Source organism: Coturnix japonica, chromosome 28 (assembly GCF_001577835.2).
Source record: "Coturnix japonica isolate 7356 chromosome 28, Coturnix japonica 2.1, whole genome shotgun sequence".
NCBI classification, from domain to species: Eukaryota; Metazoa; Chordata; class Aves; order Galliformes; family Phasianidae; genus Coturnix; species Coturnix japonica.
In genome coordinates this window covers 183,464-201,036 of record NC_029543.1, presented here as the reverse complement: position 1 = coordinate 201,036, position 17,573 = coordinate 183,464, and the positions used below count along the sequence as shown (strand labels likewise).

At 47.3% G+C, this 17,573-nt stretch overlaps 4 protein-coding genes across 6 annotated transcripts in view; 2 read left to right on the top strand and 2 right to left on the bottom strand.

The window, feature by feature from the left end:
* Nucleotides 1–2,996, bottom strand: part of SPPL2B (signal peptide peptidase like 2B) — a 10,867-nt gene extending 7,871 nt beyond the window's left edge. Inside the window, exons 1-5 of one of the 2 annotated variants that reach the window (XM_015886136.2) lie at nt 2,836–2,996; nt 1,692–1,811; nt 1,194–1,376; nt 506–595; nt 85–224 (exon numbers count right to left, since the gene is read on the bottom strand). In XM_015886136.2, coding sequence (XP_015741622.1) covers nt 85–224; nt 506–595; nt 1,194–1,376; nt 1,692–1,811; nt 2,836–2,889 — 587 coding nt within the window. In that variant the 5' untranslated portion in view covers nt 2,890–2,996. The remainder of the gene's footprint in view (nt 1–84; nt 225–505; nt 596–1,193; nt 1,377–1,691; nt 1,812–2,835) is intronic. The other variant, XM_015886134.2, reaches the window with a different exon arrangement.
* LSM7 (LSM7 homolog, U6 small nuclear RNA and mRNA degradation associated) lies at nt 2,873–5,560 on the top strand. The gene is given in 5 exon segments (XM_015886143.2): nt 2,873–2,983; nt 2,986–3,144; nt 3,616–3,706; nt 4,258–4,329; nt 4,486–5,560. Coding segments are annotated over 5 exon segments (561 nt in total). The 5' UTR covers nt 2,873–2,887; the 3' UTR covers nt 4,629–5,560.
* LOC107325374 (ceramide synthase 4-like) lies at nt 4,823–17,573 on the bottom strand. The gene is made up of 10 exons (XM_015886142.2): nt 15,890–17,573; nt 14,617–14,734; nt 13,986–14,104; nt 13,301–13,358; nt 12,780–12,830; nt 11,985–12,077; nt 11,484–11,612; nt 11,124–11,230; nt 10,471–10,615; nt 4,823–10,206 (listed from the first exon to the last, which is right to left on the bottom strand). The coding sequence occupies exons 1-10, from the start codon at nt 16,054–16,056 to the stop codon at nt 10,132–10,134; spliced, it is 1,062 nt and encodes a 353-aa protein (XP_015741628.1). The 5' UTR covers nt 16,057–17,573; the 3' UTR covers nt 4,823–10,131.
* Nucleotides 5,969–8,846, top strand: LOC107325372 (kelch-like protein 24). 2 transcript variants are annotated; one of them, XM_015886138.1, is made up of 4 exons: nt 5,969–6,191; nt 6,502–7,023; nt 7,140–7,551; nt 8,083–8,846. In XM_015886138.1, the coding sequence occupies exons 2-4, from the start codon at nt 6,519–6,521 to the stop codon at nt 8,396–8,398; spliced, it is 1,233 nt and encodes a 410-aa protein (XP_015741624.1). In that variant the 5' UTR covers nt 5,969–6,191; nt 6,502–6,518; the 3' UTR covers nt 8,399–8,846. The 2 variants fall into 2 exon arrangements, with proteins under 2 accessions (XP_015741624.1, XP_015741623.1); XM_015886137.1 differs by having other exon boundaries at nt 5,969–7,023.

Below are 17,573 nucleotides of genomic sequence, written 5' to 3'. Positions count from 1 at the left end.
CCATTGCTTCTACAACACAATAAAGGGCACTGCATTTTCAGTGAATTTTCAGTAATTTTCAGGAATTACTTTCCCAGTACTCACTTTTTCACATCTCTGCTTCCTGCCCAGTAGCCTCCAATTGCCACAGTGCCCACAGCCATGACAAATATAATGACCATGTTGTAATCAAGCACAGGCTCATTTGGTGCATACATTGCTCCCTTCACTGATCTGCCAAAACTCTGCAGAGGCAAGAACAAATGAAGGAACTTGGGGAACAGACTTTACTAAGAACCACCCTGCCCTTTAAATCTCTGAATTTTGATTTTTGTATTACTTTTCTTTATTAATAGATATTTACATAGAAAAAAAGCTAGGTGTCAGAGGCAGGGCAAAGCCAACAGCATTCAAAGGACACTACTAGATTAGGACTATTCCAAAGCAAGGCTCCCTGAAAGAGATACATAGCATGGGCAGTGGATCCTCAGCAATAACTATTCTTTCCATCAAGTATCAAGCTTACCTTGACAATATCTAACATATCAGAATAGCTCAGCAGAGCAACAGGAATATCAATCTCTTCATATTGGCTCCTGTTACCCCCAGGAGGGACCTGAAAGACAGATTAAAACAGGCAAAAAAAAGAAACTGAATGAGTTTCATTAGGGCCAAATGTCAGGTCCTGCATTTTGGTCTCACAACCCCAGGCAACCCTAAACATTTGGGGAAGAGTGGCTAGAAAGCTACCTGGTGGAAAGGGACCTTGGTGTATTGATGGACAGTCAGCTGAATATGAGCCAGCAGTGTGCCCAGGTGGACAAGAAGGCCAATTAAAACATTCATTTTACAAAACATACACTAGTGATGTTCCAACTGAATCTTGTTCTCTATACACCACTGAAGGTATACAGTTAAGAAACTGCCCTTCTTTGTTTGACTGCAGTATGTTATATAATGTAAAGATAATTCTGAGCCCTTAATTTAAATGTTACAAAGACTGCATACAGCACCCTGCCTACTCAAATAAGCATACCCTCTCATTTATTTAATTAATCCTTTCTTCAGCTGTATTGTTTTCTATTTGGAGCCGGGCAATGTGGAAGCACATAGAAATTAAAAAAGAAAAATCAAATACCTGCAGCAACCACTGAAAAGAAGCCAATACCTAACACTAGAGCATCAGTGATACAGAAAGACACAAATAGACTTACCAGTCTCTCTCTGCTAACAATCAGCAGCCCACGAGCTCCATTTATCTGAGCAAGCCTCACTTTCTCATAGAAGGTGCAGTTCCCTCGCATCACCATGGGGATTCGGTTATTAAACCCCCCATCAGGTACATCAGAAGGAGAACACAAAACAGATGCTGTCTGATCCTGCAGTTGCAAGAGAGACTGAAAAGAAAGAAAATTTTAATATATACTTATTTTTAACTAATCCAAAGCAAATAACATTGGAGGGTGGGAAGGGGGTGGTGTCTAAAACCCAATTTAGAACTTCCAAGCAAAGAAGTGATAGTGTTGTCCTCTCTATAGGGAGGGCAGGCAAGGCAGGTTGTACGTAATGGAGATGCTGCACTGTAAGGTGTTTGCAGTCGGTAAAGGCACATTTGAGAGATTCTGGGAGTCTTTTTGTGAGGACTTGGAATTTTCCCCTACTACAAGGGTGATTTTGAGTACATTCTTTTAGTTGCCTGGCTCAGTACTTACAGCTTTGCCCAGATCATGTGGCAGATGGGCCCACTGGGAGTTGAAGAGGATACAGTAGTCTTTTCCTTTGCTGCTCCCTTTCTCTGAAAGGACGTGGACCATTCCATACTCACAATACACCTGAAAACAACAAACATTAATAGAGGCTTATTCAATACGTGCTTGGATCATATAATACAGAAGTAATGGACTTAACTTGCTGTTGATTAGCCTGCATGGATTCACATTTTTTACAATGCAATTATCAATTAGCATAAAAGCATAGCTCTAAAGTCTTTTAACAACCACTTTAAGCTTGTTATTCTCTCTCACGTCAGAGGAGTCACATCCATTAGGTTCTTTTTTCCTGTACTGAAGAGCTCTGATGCCTTCAGCTTTGGATTTGTTCATATCACTAAGTGCCAGATAGCAAAAGTAAAGTTAAGGCACGGCAGCTGATGCACTAGGTGAGCAGCAACACTTGCTATGGTCCTCAGCTTCCAGAAATCACACCATACCCTCCACCAAGCAGTGAAAAATCACTCTCCTGCCCAGATCGTATACAACCTTCCCACAACCCCTAAGGACACTCTTCCAAGAGTTTGGACCTCCAGCCCAGCCAGCTCCAAACAAGGCAGGAGAAACAGCAGCTCTTAAAGTTCTTTAACAATTCTTGCCTCTTACAGTACACATGGCTTGGAAAACACTTGAGTTAAGTGATGCCAGGCCTCAAACCATTCGAATACCTTCTTAATTCACTGATGACATACTGGCACTGGCAGCCCACTTGAAGCATTACTAGAGGCTACAGAATGCAAAAGCTACATACCACACCATCATACAGTGTCTGTTCTTTCCTTGCCTGCATTGTCACAAGTGTTCATTAGACCTATGAAAGCTTATTTCAGAGCCCTTACGTAGTGTCATAGACTAGTTCAGGTTGGAAGGAACCTTAAAGATCATCGAGTTCCATCCCTGTGTGGGCTGAGCGCCCCCCACCAGGTCAGGCCGCTCATGGCCCCGCTCCTGCCCTGGGGCACAGTCAGGGATCAGGCACCCACAGCTCTGCTTACAGCCGCCCCCTGCCCAACTGCTGCCCTCAACCACCGCCAGGCAGCTCCAGCGCAGAACCCAGGGCGCTCCCACAGCCGGCACAGCCGCTCACCTGCGGCAGCGAGAGCACAGAGAGCAGGAGAAGCTGAGCCCACCGCACCGCCATGCCGGGCCCGCCGCGCCGCCGCCCGCTTTTGTTTCTGACCGGGCCGGGCCGGGCCCCTTCCGCACCGGGTATCCCAGCAACACACCCCGGAAGTCCCGCCCCGGAAGTTCCGCCCCAGACATCGAGTACAGGAAGTCGCACCTTGGCGCTCCTCAGGGAGCCAATGGTTTGAGTGGAAGTGAAACGTCACTTCCGGTGGCGGTAAATGAAATGGCGAACGTCGGAGGGGGCGGCGGAGGAGCGAGCAAGATGGCGGTGAGGAGGGGGCGGCGGGGGGTGATGGGCTTGTGGTCGTGAGGGGTCCTTAAGAGCCGGGAGGTCCCTGGGTGGGCGCTGCGGTTCTGCTGGGCGGTTCTGGAGCGTTGGTGTGGTCAGGCTGCCCGGCCCTGCGGCTCTGCTGCTGTGGGCTGTGTGCTCTATGGCTGCTGTGCTCTATGGGGCTGTGCTCTATGGGGCTGTGCTCTATGGCTGCTGTGCTCTATGGCCGTGTGCTCTATGGCCGTGTGCTCTATGGCCGTGTGCTCTATATGGCTGTGCCCTATGCTCTATGGCTGCCCCTTCACGCCTGACTTTGCCCCAGGGATGATTTCTTCAGCAGTGTTACAAGCCGGGTTGTGGGAGAAAGAGAAAACATGGAAGTGCTGTGAAATATGTAATGAAGTAGCAGGTGTGGTGACGTCTGGCAGTTTGTTTTGAGTTCGTGTTGTCTTTGTTTCTCGTCTTCAGGATAAGGAGAAGAAAAAGAAAGAGAGTATTTTAGATCTTTCCAAATACATCGACAAAACGATCCGGGTGAAGTTTCAGGGTGGGAGAGAAGGTACGTGGGTATGAGGTGCCTGGGCTGGGCTGGGTGTGTCTGCAGCCAACAGCCCTGTGTCTGTACCCTGTGTCTGTGCGTTGTGTCACCTGTGGTCACCTCACTGTCCTTTGAGGCAGTTGGTTGTTTTGAGTGTGTTCATGTAAAGCTAAAAAGATCAGTTTTCCAATTGTCCTTCTGGACTATACTTGTCCAAGGAAAGCACTGGTCTTAGTTTGGCTTCCTCCTGTAGGGAACATTTATTTGTAGTATTTGCTGTGTTGAGGTGTTCTTGAGAAGCACATGAAATTGGCAGAAAGCTCTAAATTTTCTTCAAGGCATCCCTGCTTCTGGAATTGATTGGGGAAAAAGAAAGTTTCACTTAAGACAGTTTGGGTTCTTGTGCATTTGCATTTTGATAGAGGGCGCTTTTAAATTTCACTGTTAGTTGTTTGATAATCTTGCTCAAAGGAGAGAACAGAACTGGAGAACTGAGCATGTCCTGTGCATGCTGTGCTGCTGTGTTTCTGCTTTTGATCTCTAATCATTCTGTTGTATGTGGTCTTTAATAGCGAGTGGTGTCTTGAAAGGATTTGACCCTCTACTGAACCTTGTGCTTGATGGTACCATTGAATATATGCGAGGTAAGTAATACACAGTCAGCTTTCCCTTACCTTGTATCCTATTCCTGAGAAGCCAGGAAAGATTGTGTTTAAAAAAAAAAATAATAATAAATTGATGGAATTTATTATATTATTTTGCTTAAGTTTCCATTGTAACTATGGATCTCTGCTTTTCAGACCCAGATGATCAATACAAATTAACAGAAGACACACGTCAGCTGGGACTTGTGGTCTGCCGAGGGACTTCTGTGGTTCTCATTTGCCCACAGGATGGAATGGAAGCGATTCCTAACCCTTTCATTCAGCAGCAAGATGGATAGTGGCAGTGGGCTGTCTTCAAAGACTTTGGGGGTGCAAATCATTGGAGGAAATGATCAGTGTGTGAGAAGCTTCATGTTTTTGGAGAGGAGTTTGAACGTGTGTTTGTTGGTGTGAAAGAGCAGTCGGCTTTCATTTTTGTGGCTTTCCATGAGCAGGAAGGGAATGAGATGTGATGTGCAAGGCACAAGTTCTGATTACTTTTTTATTTTTATTTTTTCCCCTTGAATAAATGTGACGCTCTACATTGTTAGAGCTGAGAGGAGAGAATATTCTGCCTATGAATTGTCAGAAACCCTCCTGGTATTGTGAGTCTTGGAACCACCACTTAAAATTAGTAATTATTTCTCTGAACGCTGGTCATTTGATCTACGTTTTAAAACATATTAAAATGTATTTGAATTAATCTGAACACCTTAGAGCTCATTTTTTCTTCCTCTTAAATGTCTGTATACAGCTGGGAAGCATTTTATATTGTGTTTTAGGCTTCCTGCTGGTGAGTTAATCTCTCTTGCCTCCCTGCTCCAGTACATGAAAAAAAAAATTACTTTGATCATATGGTATCACCTTGACAAGCTGCATAGCTAAGAAGGTATTTTTTTTAGCACTTGTTACAAATCTTTTGGACTATCATTGTGAATTGAAAGGCTCCCAGTTTCTACATGAAGACTGGAATCCCTTGTCAGATTATTGTCTCAGCTGGGTGATACAGACCTTATGGAAGTGTGTTAGTGGGAATTGTAGGAGAAGAACTATTAAGATCCTAATGTTCAATTGAAGCAGTGTCTGGAAATACTGCATATTTTTTATACTGTAGCTGTCTACTTGTGGTTGCACTTGTTATAATTCGATCTGTGAGTAAACATTTTTTTTATTTCTTCACAAGTAGCAAGATTTGAGGAGCTGTGAACAAATAAATTCAAATCAACGTGTTCTTAAATGTCTGATTGTTAGTCTGATAAAAGTTCTCTTTCCTTCCCCCTGTCTTAAGGTTAAAGCAGCCTGGAATTTGATGTTAGACTGGCGAAGGATGTAACCTCAGGAATGTTTTCCTGGAAAGTCTCAACCTTTCCTAAGTGTTTGGTTTGCAGAAAGAAAGATAATGAATGTTTTTGTCAATGAGTTCAATATTAATCTATGATTTCCTGAGATGATGTCAGTGCTCAGGACTGTTTTGGTTGTTCATCTCCCTTCTTACTGGAGAACAGCTCCCCAAATTTGCTTTGACATTACCTACCTAGGGTGGATTCCAATTAAATCTGCCAATTTTGGGTTGTGCAGTTCTGCCTCTGCTGAAAAGCAGCAGGAAAGGCAGAAGACCAAAGCAGGAGCACAGAAAGCACATTCTATTTTTAGGACAAGTTTGGCTTATCTTGTATTTATCCTGGCTAGGCAGATAGTATTTCCAGCGCCCTCACATGAGCAGAGGCTGAATGAGGACTGAGTTAAAATTAACTGCCCGGCCATCAACAGCCATGGGGTCTGCACAGGAACCAGAAGAGCTGGATTCTCAGACAGAAGTGGTTGCAGATACAGTTCTTGAGGTCGGGGAGAGACTTTTCCAGGTCAGCCGTAGGGCACTTTCATTACACAGCCGTTACTTCAAAGTGATGTTTTTTGGGGGCACGAGGGAGAGCTCTGAACACCACATAGTGATCAGAGGGATTGATGCAGCACCTTTCCAGGCCCTTCTTGAGTTCACTCGCACAGCCCAAGTGCTCATAGGTCAAGAAAATGTGACCAGCTTGCTGGAGGCAGCTGATTTTTTTCAGTTCGATAGGGTGAAACTGTTGTGTGAGAAATTTCTGGAGAGAGAGCTGCATGTTTCCAACTGCCTGGGCCTGATGGCCTACTCACAGCGTTTTGCCTTTATAGAGCTGCATGCATCTGCCATGAACGTGGCTCTCACCCACTGGGGGGACGTGATGTCTCAGGAGGAATTTAAGGCACTACCCAAAGAAACGCTGATGCAGTTCCTCAAAAGCGATGAGCTCTTTGTTCCTCGAGAAGATGTGGTTTTTGACAGCATCATGATGTGGATAATGGAGGACCCAGAAACAAGAGAGAATGACTTTTTGGATTTGGTGGCTGAAGTCAGGGTCGCATTTCTGAGTCTGTCCTTCCTCGATATCTTGGTGAAGCGCAGCAAGCGCCCCGGGCAGGCAGATGCCTTCTCCAGACTGATCAGGAGGTTGGACAGCTGTCCTCCACCCAGCTGGCAAAACGTGACGCTGTGTCCTTTCACCAGTCGGAGCTATGACACCTTGTATGTCCTGGGAGGAAAGCGTGACAAGGAACAGCAAGAATTATTTCTGTTTCAACCTAAAACGGGGACCTGGCAGGCTTGCCCTCCATTGCAGCGCAGAAACCTCACCCAATACGCAGTGGCAGCAGTAGGTAACTCACAGAGCTGTAACTCAAGTGGTGGTAGCAACTGGGACTGAGCACTGAGGCTCAGAAAAGAATGACTTTCAGCCTGTGTGTAATTGTTATTTTCTTTGCTGTCTCTCCAGGAAGCTTCCTTGTTGTGACAGGAGGATATTTCCGAGATGAGTTTGTGTGGTACAGTGTGGATTGGGTGCTGATCTACGACTGTCTGAGCAACAGCTGGCTGGAAGGCCCAGCCATGAAGAAGTCTCGCAACAGCCACTGTGCAGTAGGAGTAGGGTTCTACCTGTATGTGCTCGGAGGGAGCACAGATGAAGGGATCATTGCAGAAGTGGAGCGCATGGCACTGGTGGACTCCGAGTGGGAAAGCATGAATCCTATGATTCAGCCTGTGGAGCGGGGAGGTGCAGTCAGTGTGGGAACCAGGATCTATGTGGTCTGTGGCCTGGATGAAAATGGACATGTCTATGATGGAGTGCAAAGGTTGAACACAGAGACGGACAGCTGGGATGTCATCTCATTTTCTCCACTTCCAAGGTAAGAAGTAATCCTGTTTGACCTGAGAAGAAGAGAAAGGCTCTGCTGAAGGGGTTAACGTTGGCAAAGGGGCAAACTCCCACCCAGCTGTTAGCTCATTTTCCTTCCTGAACAGGGATGGGGAAGATGGAGGACATTATGGTCAGTCAGCAATTCCTCTTTGATCCTCCTTCTTTCTCACACTTTTTTACTTGCTCCAGTATAGGTGCTTCCCATAGACTGCGGTTCTATAGGATAACACAGCTCTAATGTAGGTTTCTCCATGGGCTGTAGATCCTCTTGGGAGAATTGTCTCCACTGTCATGTTTGGAGAAGCATAAACAAAAAAGTCCTTTTCTGTGTTCTGTGTTACAAGGGGAAATTCTCTACAACTCTGTGAGATTTACTTTATTTGTAGCCATTCTGGATGAACACTGTTGTAACTGGAAGGAAATAATTCCATATAGACACATTGTCTTCTCAGAGCTCCAAGCCTTGCTAGCAGGCTGGGCTCCTTGTGGATACTCTCATCAAGGATTTCTCCTCTCTCAGGTACGATCTCTGCATCACATCACTGAATGGTGCTTTGTACACCATAGGAGGGGAAGCTTTCCGATTTGATGTGGAGACAGATGAGTGGACCCATGTGGATGAAGAATGCTTGACCCAGAAATTCTTCATGGGATGCTGCACTGTGAATGGACAAATTTATTTGCTTGGGCAGAGAAAGGGTAACAGTGCCCTCCCCACTGTTGTCCTCTTTGATCCCTATGTTGATATATGCCAGGTCATAGACAACAAACTCCCATGTCCCCTTCCTATTCATGGTTGCGTCTCTGTGCGAAGGTTTGATACATCAGCTAAGTGATGTCAGATCTGGGATAACCACGAAGGAAAAGTCGTGTGCTTTACAGCCAGCAGGAACCAGATTGTATCAAATTTGGTTTGTGAAATATGTTAAATTTTGAAAATGGATCTCTTTCCTTCCTAGCTGTGTTTCTTTTTTCTACCTGGTGACTGATCTTTAAGAAAAAGTGCAAGCTTTGCAATTACATGTGGGTTAGAAATAGAGGTCAGTGTTAAGAGTACACAAACTCCTTAGGGTTGGTGTTATATGAGGGGCTGCTCTGTGCTCTGACTCCTCTGTTTCTCCTTGTATGGTTGGGAGGGACAGGAAAGTCATTGCCTCAAATATAACATTAAAAATTGTAGGAGTAAAGTAATAAATGTCTGTCAAGGGAATCTTCAGCAGTACGTCTGCTTTCTGCCTGATATATGAACTGAGATCACTGAGACTCAAAAAAAAAAAAAAAAAATGCATCATGAGAAATCGAGGTAAACCTTTGGTTCAGGTGCAGTTCATTCCTATATAGACTTTAAATCTTATGTTCTTTCATAAATTCATTACAAAGTGAATGGTTATTCAAAACAGAGAAAACCTGTATAATATTCCAACAGGATTAATACACTCCTATGGACTGTTTCCATTCAGACTAACTTATAATCTCTGGCAGAAAAACATGCATTTAGAAGAGTTCCAGATGCTTTCCGCTTCAGGAGCACTATCCCAAGGTACGTGTTCAGTTAAGCACAACCCTATAGACACGATCTGTTTCACACCATTCCCGCAGCGAACATCAGCTGGCCAGGCCTTGACTATGGAAACAGTCATTCCTTGCCCCAGAGCCTGACCATTCCAGACTACAGAATGGAAAACCTATTTGGAGGTTAAAGCAGGAGCTGTTCCTGTGCAATTGTTCTCATAAGGTGGCAATGGCCTTTGGTGTCTTCCAAAATTACAAAGTCAGTTTAAATGTTCAACAACTTCTGGTAAGACATTGGCTGATAGATCATTCCTAGATAAGTGACCATAGAATAGTAGTAAAGCAATGGTCCTGATAGAAGATGTGAAGAAAACATCTCTTAAAGTTACTTATTGCCTGGAAATTATACGATGAAATTTAAGAGGTCTGCTCCAAAAGTAATGCCTCCTACTTTATGATGTCAGCCCATGTCAGAGGTGGCTGTTGGTGGGATGGCAGCAGAGGCTGAACCTTTCCAACAGTATCCCTTTACATGTTGTCATGTGACAGATGGCAGCAGAGGGGAGGCCTGACATGGGAGTGTGGATGAAGCAAAGGGGCATCACTGAATTCCTCCATGCAAAAAAATGGCACTCATTGACATTCATTGATGCTTACTTAACATTTATGGAGACTAACTAGTGGATGCAGCACAGTGAGGGATGTGGGGTGGGTCAGTGGGGCACCACCAATTGTGCAGACTTAAGTGCAGCACACAGCTCTCATTCATCACTGGTGAAAATGCACAGCTAGTGGCAGTGGCTGTGTTGAGAAATAGCATTTTGTAGCTGACAGTTTGCTCTATCAAATAGTGTCACTGTGCTCTTGTATCTGTTATAGTTTCCACGGAGGTAAATAGGAAGCATTACTTATGAAGCAGCCAATGTAGATGTTAGATGGTGCTTTGTGTGTACCACTGTGGAGGGGTCTATGAACCTGTCTGGCCTCTTCCTCCAGGTCCTTTTCAGCTTCTGTACTTCTAATACTCTGTCACTTGCTGTTTGATAACAAACTCGTGCTACTCATTTTTAGCTGCATCCTCTGCTTCGCTCCCATCACTTTCCTCAGTGTCACTTCTTGCATCTTTTTTTTTCTGTAGGAAAGAAAGATGATTTAAATGAGCTGCAGAACCTCTGCCATGCGATATTATATAGTCCTGCTTTCATTCAGAGCACTGATGAAATAACCTGAGAGGTATAATAGAAATAATAAGTGAACTCAGGTCCTTAGTGCCAACGTGGTAATTGTCCCTGTATTTGGAAGGGACCTCAAGAGATCATCAGGTCCAACCATCCCAAGCATGGTGCAGAACCACTCTGGCTTTCGTGGTCATGGAGGAGAAAAAGGTTTTTCTTACCGCACCATAGAGGATGACACTGAAGGTCATCCGGAGGATTAGGTAGGACCAGAAAATGTGCAAGAGCTGCAGGACCACCAGGAAAGCGTTTATCAGGCAGCTTAGGAAGAACATCTCAAATTTTGTCACATAGTAATAGTATGTGCTGTGGGAGAGAGAGAGAGACAAATGAGAAGAGACAAGACTCCAGCAGGCCGTGTGCCTTCACACTTAAAAGGGTCAAGAATCTTTTTGGGCAGATATTTGTCTCCTGGGTCCTCTGGGCAGAGCTGAGCTGTGCTGGGAAATCATGCTACACTTTGGTGCCTTCTCGCTCTGCCTCAGAAACAGACTCTAGCAAGCATGTCCCAGGTCCCAAAAGACATGCAGTGACACTTAAAATTGGCAGCCATCCCATAGTGTTCACTGACAGGCTGCTGGTTGGAAACCTCCAACACCCTCCAGGAGCAGCAGGCAGTGCTTCTCCATGTGCTGCGTGTCTATGGCAGTGTGCAATATGGGACACAGCCTCAGCCTGGGGAAGAAGGGCAGTTTGCTACTCAAGGTTAATTTATAGCTAACAACCCTCAGCTTTCCTTCTCAGTTCCCCCAGTTCTAGCTGGATTTGTCTTTGAGCTTACCTGGAATGTTCTGTTCGTTAAAACATAACTCACATTAGTGGGAAAACGACAAGGCGGGAGCTGATGAACACCACAGCAAAAGCAAAGAAGACGGCTTCGCAGACCCGCTTCCATTTCATGTAATGGAGAACCTTGGCCAACTGCAGAGAGACAAACAGCCACGTATCCCACATGGCAGCTTGCTCCTTCTCTCACCCCTCTCCTGCAGAGTTGCAGGGATTTCCCATGAGCTGATGCGTTACTGGATTTGTTGATTGATGTCCTGTTGTGCACTTTCCCCCAGGGGCAGTAAATGTGATGTTTGCTGGCCCTCCCACTGCACAGATCAAGTGTAGCAATGCCCTACTGACAGATGTGAGCATGGACCTGCATTTCTGAGTGAGGGGAACTTACCTCTAGAAGGTAATCAGAGGAATCGTGGACCAGCATGATCATCACCCCAAGCCGTATCAGGTTGGCACAGTAGGATACAAAGATCAGAGTGATGGTGGCAATGTGGTGGATGATCTGTTCCTTAAAGTCCTGTAAGGAGAAGACAGGGTGTCTTGACCTGGCAGTGGCTGTTTGTGGATGGTGCTGCCTTGCTGGATGTGGCAAACACCTCTGCAAAGTATCAGCCCTTAACACCCCATATTTTCCTCCTAGGCTGTATGTGGGCTCACCCTCCCATGTATCAAAGAGCTGTGTGTGATAACAATAGATGCCTTTGGCCTGGGGCAGGACCTGCCCAGCAGCCACAGTGGAGGAACATGGAGAGGAACCAATGGGGGTGGCTGGAGATCCTGCAGGTAGGGAATATGCCTTGCAGTATGGGTAAGCCTCTATGTGCAAAGGTTGTCATAGAGGCTGAATGGTGCTGAGGCAGTGGGTTGCAGCTGTGCTGCTGTCACTCACCTTCCTCTTCACATCAAAGGGCAGAGTGATGACCAGTGACCAGTAGAAGGAGAGCTCCAACAGGTAGAACCAGCCCAGAGCGGGCAGAAGAGGCTGTGACACAAGCAAAAGGTAGCATGACAACCCTTTCTTAGCCTTGGGGGACAGGAAAGGACAAGACTCTTTCCAAGAAAGTGCATTAATTCAGACTGCGTTTGGGACAGCAGGGCTTGGTCATATCTATGTTTCCCCATCCCCTGTGGCTGAACTGTTTGCTGCTGTACTGGCGGCCGTGCTGAGAGCAGGACAAGTCCCAGATCATCACAGAGGAACTGAGGGGAGCCAGGATCTCCTGTTGGATGTTCTGTCCCCATTCCTCTTCAAGAATTCAAGGGTTATCCTGACTGCTTCATCCCTTTTGTAGCCTCACACATGGAGCTGCTCCTAACCAGGCTTGTATTACAGAGAAACTCAATGAGAATAGGTGGCTGCTCAGGGCACAGGCAGGACAGCCTCCTGCTGCTCCTCCATATGCACCACCCACAGGGAGCTGAGTTGGTCAGGAAGACAGCCAAGTTTTCACTGCGGTTCATGGTGGGAGGGTGAGAGGCAGCGTGCATGATTAGAAACAAGAGGTGGATCTAAGGGGAACCTTTGTCCTCATGACAGTTGTTAAACAACAGGACAGGTTGCCTGGGGACACTGTGCAGTTTCCATCCCCTAAGGTCTTCAAAATCAGACTGGAGTAAGACCTGAGCTCACAGCTGACAAGAAACCTCCTTCCAACCTGAGTTATCCCACAGACTTGCAGCTCACCTGTTGTGGATATCGCAGCCAGCACACAGTGTGATCCCAAACCCACGGCTTCTGCACAAAGAGAAGGCAGCAGTAAGAGCCCATAGTCCTAACAAAGTGTATCAACAGCATGGAGAAGCACTTCAGTAAGCACATGGTGTCAGCATTGGTACAGCCAATCTGCCCCTGACCTTGGCTAAAGTGGATGGTGGTTGTCACTGGTGAATGTTCCACTAGAAGTGATGATACCCATCGGGCAGTGGGTGTAGCCGGGATGAAGAAAAGCATGGTGACATCGCTGGCACATGGCCAGGCCTGTATCTGGATAAGGGGCTGTCCTGGATGTGGGTTGGGAACAGTTCTGTGCTACGTCCCTGAACTTGTCCTTCTTTGGCTCCGAGACTGTGGCCCAAACCCACAGACATGGCCTCACACCATCTGTGCGTTCCTTGGAGCAGCCCAGGAGCATCAAACTTATTTTCCATGAATGAGGAAGACACAGAAGGTGTAACCCCACAGTGTTTCCCAACTGACATACTTACATCGTATATGAGAGCCACCCCAGAGAAGAATGATGTGAAATAGAATATGAATCTCCAGCTAAAACAGAAAGAAACAAAGAGGGAATTACAACTCCCTCCGAAGCTTGGAAACCTCCCCAGGTTTTGCAATCACATCCAGCACCTGACTGGGAAGCAGCAAAATGGGTGTATTTAGGCACAAGTGCTGCATAGCAGAAACAGCTGGAGAAGGATAAGGGGTGGGCAGACAAATGGGGGATCTCACCCTCCCAGCTGAGAAGCCCATGGGGGTTTGGACAGAGATTTGCAGCACCTCAGCTCTGTTTGCATGTGCAGCAATGTGCTGATAAGGCAGTGGGGTACCCACAGCTCACCTGGGTTCTGCTGTGCCCAAATCCCAGGTGTACACTGCCAGCATTAAGTAGGACACAGCATCACTCCCGAGGTGCCTCTACCTGTCTCCTTTTGTGATGCGGTAACAGGATTCAAACACTGAGAAATGTAGTTCTCAGAGCAGGAGGAAGTGCGGATCTCTTACCTGACTGGAGCCTCTTTGTACCTACAGTTGAAAGCCTCAGGCTGAGATCTACCAATAACCTGATCCTTTTCATCTGGACACTCCTCTGTCTTTTCTGACTCCACATATTGTTGCAATATGCATTAGGAACCTGTTGGAGGTTCCCATCCCCATTGATGGCCCACCTACCTTGCCTCACAGAACCTCTTTGTAAGTTTGGGATGGTCCTGGGCCCGCCGGTGCCGGAACCAGGTCTGCACTGTTTTGACTGGCAGGCCGCTTTGCTTGGCCACTGAAACCAGGTCACCCTGCAGAACAGATGGGGAAAGCAGAGCTTTGCCTTCCTGATGCTTTCTGTCTCCATGCGCTGGGAGATATGTAAACCCAGGTTTGGAGCTTAGCACAGTCCCAATAAAACTGCCTAGCCCTGAATCAGTGATTAAAGAAAGAACAGAATTGAGCTTGGGAGCATTTATTTTTTTTTTTTAATTAATTGGACAAAGTTTCACACAAATTTAAGTCAATAATTATTTTATAGATCTGGGAATTTATCATTGTGAGCAGTGATCCAAAGGACTGTTAAAGATAAGGAGCCTTATCCACAGGATCTGCCCACCATGGGGAGATGGCTGCTTCGCTGGGAAAGCCAACAGCTCTCAGCTATCTGCTCGATCTGACACACACCAGACGGGTGGTGCTGGGGCTGTGGCTGCTGAATGCATTGGTGGATGGTGAAATATCTGCTTCTTCCCCAGCATGGTGGTTGGCAATGGGGGAAGGAGATGCTGGTTGCCTGGGCTCTCAGCACAGGGGCACTTACATCCTTTGGGGTCCTGCCCAGCAGCTTGTAGAAGCCTTCCAGTGTGGCATTGGGCTGAACTTTGGGCCTCGTCTTGTCTCTCACTCCCAGCCTCCTGCTCAGGGGCAGAGCTATGGTTCTACGAGAGGAAAGAGAGTTCAGAGCAGAGAGGATGTGAGTGCCCTCTCCCATCACAAGTGGCAACAACAATAAGAAATATCATTAGTATCGAGGCCACTTTCTTCTGATATTTTTTATCAGCTATCTTGATGAGGAAACTGAGTGCACCCTCAGGAGGTATGTGGGCGACATCAATTTAGGTGGGAGTGTTGATCTGCCTAAGGGCAGGGCAGCTCTGCAGAGGGATCTGGATAGACTGGATTGAAGGACCATCAGAGAAAACTCATGTTCCAGCTAAGGGCAGGTTTGCTAAGCACAGCCTTCCCACTCCACAGATACTGAAGCCCTGCTCTGCCTGGCTGGACAGCTGTTTGTCTGCCCAACAATCTGCCCCACTCCCACTGATTTCCCCTCATGTGTCAGTTTCTCATTCTGAAACAGGCGCCCAAAGCCCACTCTAAATCCATATCCCGTGCTCAGCCACGTGGATTTGCATCATTCCCACCCAAAGGCTCAGAGGAGATGGCTGTCAGCTCACAGGCTCTGCTTGGGAGTACCATTTCCCTCAGCCAAAGTGGAATAACCATCACTGAGGCACTGCAGTACCTTGTCCCTGTGTGAACTGGGGACCTCTGGTGCCAGAAAGACAGAGGAGGGCAGAGCCGAGGAGGGAGGAAGGAGTGGTGTGAACAGGACGGTCCTACAAACAGGCTGCAGGAGCCACAACTGTCCTCTCCTTCTTCCTCTGTGCTGAGAGTGGGAACTTGCATGGCATCCTAGGGAGTATCCTTTAAGACCCCCGACTCAGCCGGGGCTCCCAGCCCTGATGTATGCAGCAAATGCCTTATTCTGTGTTGCACACTCCGAGCTGGTCTCTATGCAGAGCCCAAGCCACTCTCTCCACAGGGACTCTTCACCCACAGCTGAGGTGCAGCTGAGAGGCAGATTTGTCTTTTCACATCTGGTGCAGGTGAGGATACAGGTACAGGAATGAGAGATGGCACATTGCTGCCACACAAATGCTTAACACCACAAAATGCAGAGAGATTCAGTATTTCTGGGAGCAAACCCCTGCCAGCTTTATTGTGGTTAGGAGATGGGTAAGGGTAAGTCTGGAGCAACCCTGCACAGACACTGCTGACAACACGCACAGAAGAAGAAAGGTGGCACTCACCTTTCAAAGACGCATCGGACAACGAGCAGGAGCAGAGCACCCGGGATGCAGAGCCACAGGTCCTGAGGCTTTGGATAGAGCGTGTCTGCAGACTCCTTCATGTCTTCCCAAGTGGCTCCGGGTGGCAGCCAGTACTGGTGGTGCCAGAGCTCCTCCAACAGTCCCATCCTGGTCAAGGTGGTGGGCAAAGACAGCAGAGGCTCTGGGACTCAGCGGGGAGATGTAAAACTCACTCTTGAGTCGGGACTGCTGGCGCTCCAGGACACCCAGCCCAGCAGCTTGTCACTCACACTCTGCACCGTGCACTCGATCCCACAAGTATGACTTCCAACACCACTTGTCCTGACCTGCCTGTGAGCTTAGAGGTGGGGTGAGATGTCTTATACGGGAAAATAATTCTGTGGGTGTTAAGGAGGTGGATATCTTCAATTGCACTCCATTGCACGGATGATGAGCCCATTCCTGGTGACAATATCAGAAGGGATATCTCTTGATCCTGTTTTCTACCAACTTTTCCCAAGCTGCAAAGCCATTCATTGCCTGTTAACCCACCACCCATTCACGGGGCTTCTCTAACAGTTCATAGCTGTAAAAGATCTGTTGGTCTCTCACAGAACCTCAGGAGGGTTTCTCCAGACCTCTTCCCAGGGATCTTTCTGATCGCCTTTGTAAAGCACTACCAGCAGCTTCTTTCCTCTGCATAAACTCCTTGACTCTTCAAGAGACCTCTGGCAGAGGAAGACATGATTTCCTCATACAGAATGCACGGGAACTCTTTCCCACAACATTATGTTCATACACGTTTCCAGTAACTCATGGTACATTGTGCCAATCTGCTCGGGCCAGATGTCAGCAGCTCCAGCAGCTCCTCATGTTTCCACCTGGGACTTCCCTAAATTTCTGACACCACCATGGTTTGAAACAACAGTGACCCTCCTCAGATGACAGCTGGACTCTTTATTGTGTCAGTTCCCTCCTGGCTATTGGGTGAATACCACCCAGGATGAAGGTTTCCTATAGAACCTCTTCATGCCCATCATTTTGGTGGGATGTCTTCAGCAAAAAGACAGCTGATGTGTAGGAAGCCACATGCAGGCAGCACATGGGATTGCTCCAGCCTGATCCCTTCCCAGCCCTTATTATTTTATGACTCCTGCAGTTTTCCCGGTGTTTTTCAGAGCCGATTACTGTCGCCCTGTTTCTCAGTGTTCTTCCCGGCATGTCCAGATCAATCTGCCAAAGCTACAAGTCCTTTCTTTGTTTAGACACGACTTCAGCTTCTTGCTGTTTCTCAGGGACGCCCCTGCCTGCAGGCACCGTGTCTGCTGTACACGTGCAGACAGAGAAAAGCAATGACGTTTGAAGCGTAGCCATCCAAGTACAGGCTCCCTTGGGCATATGTGTCCGCATGAAAGATCACAGTGGATGCACAACTCTCATATGTCCAGTATGTGCTTTAAGAACACGATCCCAAGAAGTGCCCACTGGAGCCAGCAGCTCGGTGCCAGCTGCCAGCGCTGGGGTCCATAGCAGCCTGGGGTCCATGCACCTCTGTGCTATGCTTTGCCAGGCCATGCCATGCTATAACCCGTGCCCCGCTGCCTTATCGCGCCCCACGCCACGAGTCTGAGCGACGCACCACGCCACGTTCATTCTATGCCCCCCCCAGCCCCATGCGCTGCAC